An 8523-nucleotide genomic window follows, 5' to 3' on the forward strand; every position below is an offset into this window, starting at 1 on the left:
ATATGGAAGCATCCTCAGGTAGTGTAGATTCAAATTTGTTCAAATCATGACCCCCGGGGGTAGGGCGGGGCCACAATGGAGGATCAAAGTTTTACATAGAAATATATAGGAAAAATCTTTAAAAATCTTCTTCTCAATAACAGCAAAGCCCTAATTGGTCATATTGACCAGTATATGGAAGCATCCTCAGGTAGTGTAGATTCAAGTTTGTCCAAATCATGACCCCAGGGGTAGGGCGGGGCCACAGTGGAGGATCAAAGTTTTACATAGAAATATATGGGAAAAACCTTAAAAATCTTCTTCTCAAGAACAGCAAAGCCGTGATGAGTCATATTTATATGGAAGCATCCTCAGGTAGTGTAGATTCAAATTTATTCAAATCATGACCCATTGGGGATAGGGCAGGGCCACAATGGAGGATCAAAGTTTTACATAGAAATATATAGAAAAAATCTTTAAAAATCTTCTTCTCAGGAACAGCAAAGCCCTGATTGATCATATTTATGTGGAAGTATCCTCAGGTAGTGTAGATTCAAGTTTGTACAACTGTTGACCCCCTGGGGTAGGGTGGGGCCACGATGGAGGATCAAAGTCTGAAATAGAAATATATAGGAAGATTTCTTCTGATGTAGAACTGCAAAGCCATGATTAGTCATTTTGATTTGGAAGCATCCTCAGGTAGTGAAAATTCAATTTTGTTCAAATGATGACCCCTGGGGGTAGGGTGGGGCCCAATAGGGGGATCGAAAGTTTTACATAAGAACATATAGAAAAAATATTTCTTCTCAAGAACAGAAAAGCTATGTTTAGTCATATTGATATAGAAGCATCCTCAGGTAGTGTAGATTCAAGTTCGTTCAAATGATGACCCCCGAGGGTAGGGCGGGACCACAATGGAGGATCGAAAGTTTTACATGAGAACATATAGAAAAAATATTTCTTCTCGAGAACAGAAAAGCTATGTTTAGTCATATTGATATAGAAGCATCCTCAGGTAGTGTAGATTCAAGTTCGTTCAAATGATGACCCCCGAGGGTAGGGCGGGACCACAATGGAGGATCGAAAGTTTTACATGAGAACATATAGAAAAAATATTTCTTCTCGAGAACAGAAAAGCTTTGTTTAGTCATATTGATATGGAAGCATCCTCAGGTAGGTAGATTCAAGTTTGTTCAAATGATGACCCCAGGGATAGGGAGGAGATACAATGGGGGATCAAATTTTTACAAAGGAATATATGGGAATTTTTTTTTAAAATCTTCTCAAGTACAACAAAGCCATTTGTTATTTTGACATGGAAGCATTATCAGGTACCTGGTAGTTTAAGATTCAAGCCCCCCCCCCCCCCCCCCCAGTAATCTTTTCAATACTGAACTGATTTGTGCTTTTTCCTAGCCAGTGTGCTCAGGTGAGCGATGTGGCCCATGGGCCTCTTGTTGATTTCAATGAACAATTGCCATGGTTACTAAAAACAGAAATTTCTGTGAAATATTTTCAAAACGCTACTCCTCCTATAGTTTTAGTCTGATTTCAGTATAACTTGACAGACAAGTAGACAACACTTAGATATATTATTCAGTGCATTGGTTTTTTATTTCAATGGATGGTGTAATGATCACTAAAAATAGAAATTTCGGTGAAATATTTTCAAAACACAACTCCTCCTACAGTTTTAGTCTTATTTCAATTTAACTTGGCATACAAGTAGACTATAATAAGATAAAATTTAGTGCACTGGTTTTTGATTTCAATGAACAGTTGCCATGGTTACTAAACTAGAAATTTCTGTGGAATATTTTCAAAATGCTACTCCTCCTACAGTTTTAGTCTGATTTCAGTATAATTTGGCACACAAGAAGACAACACTAAGATACCTACTTCAGTGCATCCGTTTCTGATTTAAATGAACAGTGTTTCCATGGTAGTTAAAAATAGAAATTTCTGGAATTTTACCTTAAATGCTACTATTCTTACAGTTTTGGTCTGAATTTAGTATAACTTACCACATAAGTAAACTACACAAGGATGCATAATTAAGTGCATCTTTTTTTTTAATTTTGATGAATGGTGTTGCCATGATTACTAAAAATAGAAATGTCTGTGAAATATCTTCAAAACACTACTCCTCCTACATTTTTAGTCTGATTGCAGTATAACTTGGCACACAAGTAGACTACATTAAGATACATAATTCTTTGGACAGGTTTTTGACTTCAATGAACATTGTTGCCATGGTTACTAAAAATAGAAATTTCTGTGAAATATTTACATCAAAATGCTACTCCTCCTACAGTTTTGGTCTGATTTCAATATAACTTGGCACACAAGTAGACTACAGTAAGATATATAATTCATTGCATCATTTTTGATTTTATTGAACAGTGTTGCCATGTTACTAAAAATAGAGATTTTGGTGAAATTCTTTCAATGGCTACTTCTCCAACAGTTTTAGTTTGATTGCAATAATCTTGCCTCAAAGAGACTAAACAAGGACCTTTATTCTATTTACTGCTGTTGCATAGTTTCAAGTGCAAGTTCTTTTGTTATAAGTACAAACCAGTAGAGCTACAGTCTCATCAGAGACTTCTAGTTTATTACATATTGGTATACATACAATGTGTACCAGGCATGTACGTTACAGGTGATAAAAAAATCAAGTCTTAACTGGTACTAGAACCCAGGGCTTCTGGGTACCCTTCTAGCACTAAGCACTAAGCTATTTAGACTCGATATGTTGACCGACTTGCACACACCTGTGAACCCAGTGACGCTACAAATATTTCAATACTTTGCATAAGATGAAGTAAAAGGTGATAAAAAGAGTTGACTGGCCTTTTAGTCAAAATATATGGCCATATTTCCTCTGCTTCAAAGATCTTGCATGCAATTTTATAACTTCAATCAATATTTGGATAACCATGGATGACATCTACTGAATGCAAGGAATGCAACACCACTCACCAAATGGATTTTCTGTAAGATACACTTGTAGGTAGTTAATTTAAACATTTTAGGGCTTAATTACATATTCTTTGAAAGCAAAGGTCAAATAAGGTCTTGGTAAAAATAATTTACATAAAGAATTGATCATATGTAACATCTGAACAGCAGTAGCATCTAAAGTAAAGAAAGTGGTGTCATCCTAGATGCATGGTCCATGCAAATGGTCAATGGAGGTCCAAAAGCTATAACTATTGAAAATTGAACATCATTGACAACTTTTACATGGACACTCATTGAAAACAGACATAAATGACTGCATAACTGGCAAATGTAGGACCTGACAAAAATATTGAACCCTGAGATGGTTATGTCACAATGCCAACAATGGGGTGTAGCATAAATTATCCCTAGCTCCATCAATAAGAGCTTTATACCACTTAAGAAAGCAACACATTACCTACAATATTTATACATGGTGTGACCTTCCATACATCAAAATTATCGACAGTATACTTAACAGTTTACACTCTAAACCTACAAGTAAGCATGTCAATTTTATCGGACACCTTAGTCAAATAGTCCAATGCTTTATTTGAATGATTATCGAGTACTCATTAAAATATTTCTTGTGTATCAAGGTAAAATTTGTCATTTTCATACTATTACAATATTTATTCCACGCTACCATCACACACTTAGTATTATCAAATCAACATTTGAGTAGAAAATATTTAAACTGAATACATGTATATTTCATTTCAAATTCATCGTTTTACTGCATATGTTATTTAAATAAGCTTTTTAAATACTTTCACCTGTCCTCTCTAATTACACCTAATTGATCCATCGCCTGTGTCCAGTTCCAGCTAAGACATTATCCAATTGGTAAAAATTGTTAAATGTTTTTCAAATCAAAACATACAAAGCTTGTGATAATTAATTGTTAATTAAGAAATGTTGTATAAATAACCAATACATTCAAAAAATGAATTGATACGAAACATGAAAAACCACGTGAAAAAAAGTAAATTGCATGTATAAATGTTTCCCAAATTATATGTACCAGTACATGTATGCACATTATTATGCATGATCTTATTCTATTGCGAGTCTGAGTTTTTAACTTTGAAGCTAGAATCCAAATATTTTTTTAAGTCATCCCCATTTTCAGCACTAAGAAGTATAAAATCTAAACTATTACAATCAGGTTTGTGATAGCATCATATTTTTTTTTTTGAACTACACTTTGGCATTTTTGCAGCAGGGAACTTTCAGGAAAAGTTTCAATTAAAGACTTCAGTAAATTTGATGGATGTCAGCCTTTAATCCTTTAAAAAAATATAATAAAAATACAATTCATATTAATAGACACAAAACACCAATTCAGATTCAGGTATTTTTCATTTTTCAGTCTTTTCATCGTAAATCCTTTTAAAATAGACCCAGACTACAGATTTTGAAAGTATGTTTAACGGTCAAAGATAAACGTGCAAATACTTTAAGAAGGGTTTTAAGCCTCTCACTTAAACGAGTTTACTCACAAAAACACTGCATTTAGAAATAAATAAGGTGAATTCAATTTTATTACCTCAAATTTAAAATTACTATAAAGTAAGTCATTTTTAATGAGTAACTGAGTAAAAAATATTCAGTCGTCAGTCAGTATGACCGAACGATAGTTGAGTACTCAAATACTCGTTGACATCCCTATATTCAAGTATCACCTATCAGATTCCAATAAGGTGTGGCATTCAGATGGGTTCGATCGCCGGTGGCCAGATAGCTCAGTTGATAGAGCACCGGACTGAAGATTCAGGGGGCCTGGGTTCGAATCCCAGTCTGGTCTGTTGCATTTTTCTCCTCTTCTGTTACATTTGGTTCCGTGCCATGCCCTGGATGTGACAGGTGAAAGACCTGCCAGGGAAGAGCCATTGGTTGGTGTCTTTTTGGGGGGCTGAAGACCTTTAAGAAGGGAGGAATGTGGCGGTCAGATGGGTTCAGTCACCGGTGGCCAGATAGCTCAGTTGGCAGAGCACCGGACTGGAGATTCAGGGGGACAGGGTTCGAATTCTGGTCCGGTCCATCGCATTTTTCTCCTCTCCCATTACAAATGAAAATCACATGGACCATACATGCACTCATAGTTTTGAAATTAACACCATATGTTAGAAACCAAAATAAAATAATTCCTAGCAAATGGTAGAGTATATGGTAGAATGGTCAGTGATACTCTAATTATTCCTTAGTTTTTTAGGCAGATAAAAGTTTTAAGATATATTTATGGATGATTATGCAGTGCAATTTACCAAGTCCAATATTCATGATATTAAAATATGTTTAGACATAATTTGTGACTGACTGTCAAAGTTTGAAAAGGTATAATAAAGTGTTCAATTTTGTTTAATGCTTAGTAAAATACATGTACATTGTATAAAGACAGTCAGAGGGGTGTTTGACCTAAAAATATTATGCATCTTTGAGATTTTTTTTAATTCGTCTTTTGGAGTACATCAACTTTCTTCTGAATCATCTTTGTCATTGGTTGGAAAAACTTGCTTGAGTTTTCTTGTGTGCAGCTTAGCTGCTATACACTTGAAATTCCTAGAGTACCCTAGCACATCAATTTGTTGCCATTTGAGTGTACCAAAATCCAAACGACAAACAATATTCTGGCGATAAAACTGTGTAGAATCTGATAGTACATACTCTGCTGTACCACAAGCATATAAAGCACCACTAATCAATTCTAATCCAACATTAAACATGCCAGCAGGTAAGTCTGGTCCAGATCTCCACTGGTTCTGAGAAACATTCAGTATTTCTACTGATTTCAGTGCTTCCCTACTAATGGAATGTGTCACATGTGAGTAAATTTGACCACCTGCTACATAAATTTCTTCATCCACAACACAGGCCCCAAAATTAAATCGTGGTGTGGGTATTCCAGCCCTTGTGATCCAGTGCCCTTTCTCTGGGTGGTACATGACCACTAAGTTATGGGCACCTACTCCTGTTCTTCCCCCTAGGAGGAAGATGTACTCATTGTAAGTAACAGAAGCTAGATCCACCACTGTGGTTGGCAGCATGCCCTGGTAGCTCCATTTGTTGTGCTGTATGTCATACACCTCTATAATTTCAGTGGGATGTTGGTTCTCGGTCACTCCACCAAAGCAGTAGATTTTTCCAGATAGTTCAGCAAGGGTAAAGTTGGATTTTGGAAACAGCATTGGTGAAAGTTTAATCCACCTGTTGTGATCATTATCAAAACAGAAAAAATCCTTGCTAACAATTCTCTCTTCTAGATCATCACATGAGTCATCAGAGTCTATAAATTCAAAGTCCAGGTCGTGGTAGATGTAGTTCCCCCCACCAATATAGATGGCATTCTCTTTACTCACAATGCAACCAACATTTTCAACTTCATATTCCTTGTCTTGGCGATCTACTGGGAAATCTTGCATAAGGAATGTCTCTTTTGTGAGAGGATTGTAACAGTTTGTTTTTGGCCTTGTGAGTTTGGGATCTGATCCTCCTATCAAGACAAGACAGTGGTCAGGACGAATCATTCCTGCACGCATTGTCATGTCAAAATTGTATCGTCCTAAATAACGGTTAGGGTACTTCTCAAATATTCTCCAACTTTCCACAATGCTTTGGCATTCAGGACAGCTGTTTATAAAGGCATTTTGGTAAACTTGATCACAGAGAAAATCTGAGGATAGTAATGACAATCTCACAAGGGGAAATAATTCAGCAATGTCCGTATGTCTCTCTGGATCTGCTGTTACCCAACTAATTATTGCATTAAAGATAACTTCCTCAGAATCCACATTTAAGTCATTGCTCTGAATAATGCTCTTAACCTTGTCTAAGGGCAGATTAAGAAACTCTTCTGACTTGCAGACCTCAGAGAATGTTTTCTCCAAGTGCTCTTTGGCTTTGATTGCCAATCCTTTACAGTCATGAGTTTGAGCAAAATGATAAATTCCAATGCAGTTTGAATCATCAAGCTGAGATTCCAAGAATTTTGCACATGCTTTTACCACTGGCAAAATCTGAAATAACGATGAGGTAGACAAAAGGCTCTGGACTGCATCCTGTGTAATTTTCAGATGCCCGGTGTAAGCGTACTCAACTAGATCTCGGACAGTCTCATACTCCACCTCATTGAGTTCAACTACGTCCTTCATGGTTTCATCGAGTCCCATCGTAAACATTGCTTTAAAATACACACTTGTAGCAGCCAGGACATTCCTATGACAAAGTATTGCCTGGCCTTCAACTTTTAATGTGATGTCTGTCAACATCTGTTCTTTATACAATGAGTTCATTTCCCTGAGGAAAGAGGAACTGTGTGAATCATTCTGGTATACAACACTCTCCAGTCCCTGCTGCTGGAAGATGTTGTCTTCTGTCCCATCATCTTGAATGGAGAGGAAGTCCAGAGATTCTTCCATTACAGAGCTATCATCTGAAATAAAGATTTTAAGAGGATCAAGAGTAAGGGTACTATAAATGATTTTTATTTTTGCAAAAACATTTTTACTACAAATGAATTTGATATATCTAAAGTGTAGAGTCAAACTATACTCAAGTAAATGCACCAGTTATAGAAATATAGGATCTTTCATCATCTTTTATACTATAAAATACAATAAACCCCCTGTCACACAAGGACTGCATTCTCAGGGAGTTGGCACCGAAGTAAATTTCTGGGTTCACTGGGAATTCAGAAAAATAGTGCAATTTTATTTCAGATTTTCAAAAGATGAAGATGTCACAGCATCCTGGCGGTGACTGACTCAGAGGCATTTCTGTGGAGCTCCTACAGAGTTATGACAATTGACTGCACTCCCCCTAAGTGCTCATGGCGTGCTAGGAATTGTCACTTAATGTTCACAGTGTGGACAATGTGCTGATGGCATTCACAAGATGTTCTTAATCCATCTGCATATAAATACAAAGGACTCTTGAGAAATCTTAGTGCAATTTCTGTTGACTACCATTGCAATCGTGCATCACTTGAGCGCACCAACAGAGCTCTTGTGGTGCTGTTGGAGACTGTATTACACTGTTATGGTGACCTACAGTATTCGGCACTGTAAGAGATTTCACTGCATACATCTCAACGTTTCTGTTTTTTTTTTCAGTGAGATCAGCGTGAGGATGCAGCCATGGTGTGACAGGGGTCTATGGAAGACATAATGAATAAATGTACATTTTCATTTAAGTCAAAGAGTGCCTTATTCTCTCTTGAGAAATCAATGAATAAGTACTGTTTCATCAGCTTCTCCTCGCAATCGTTAATATTTTCATTATGATGAAGATTGAGCTTATTCATCGACTTCTCAAAGGAGAATGGGGAGTGATTATGCAATGTATAGCTGTACAATAATTATTTAAATACAAGTAATAAAGATGAAAAACTTAATGTGGCATCACGCATTATATAATTGTATTTAGCTATTTACAAACTTACAATCTTTCCTAATTTATTCCAGTTCTTTAACTTCCAAATTCTGAACATATGCAATCGTGACGACGAAGTAAACAGACCGTTCACATGTACCGGAAGTGCAG

The 8523-nt window shown here is 36.3% G+C and overlaps 1 protein-coding gene and 1 non-coding gene across 2 annotated transcripts; one reads left to right on the forward strand and one right to left on the reverse strand.

Annotated features, from left to right (window-relative positions):
- Positions 1 to 4716: 4716 nt before the first annotated feature.
- On the forward strand, positions 4717 to 4789 carry Trnaf-gaa (transfer RNA phenylalanine (anticodon GAA)). Its single transcript has one exon. It is a non-coding gene; the product is annotated as a tRNA-Phe (tRNA).
- Positions 4790 to 5307: 518 nt separating this feature from the next.
- Positions 5308 to 8441, reverse strand: LOC133182053 (kelch-like protein 12). Its single transcript, XM_061316762.1, has 2 exons — positions 8423 to 8441; positions 5308 to 7414 (listed from the first exon to the last, which is right to left on the reverse strand). The coding sequence occupies exon 2, from the start codon at positions 7398 to 7400 to the stop codon at positions 5454 to 5456; it is 1947 nt and encodes a 648-aa protein (XP_061172746.1). The 5' UTR covers positions 7401 to 7414; positions 8423 to 8441; the 3' UTR covers positions 5308 to 5453.
- Between the last annotated feature and the right edge of the window lie 82 nt (positions 8442 to 8523).

The sequence above is a fragment of the Saccostrea echinata genome, unplaced genomic scaffold, assembly GCF_033153115.1.
Source record: "Saccostrea echinata isolate AGI-Se365-2 ecotype Australia unplaced genomic scaffold, CSIRO_AGI_Sech_v1 ptg000009l, whole genome shotgun sequence".
In the NCBI taxonomy this organism is placed as follows: Eukaryota; Metazoa; Mollusca; class Bivalvia; order Ostreida; family Ostreidae; genus Saccostrea; species Saccostrea echinata.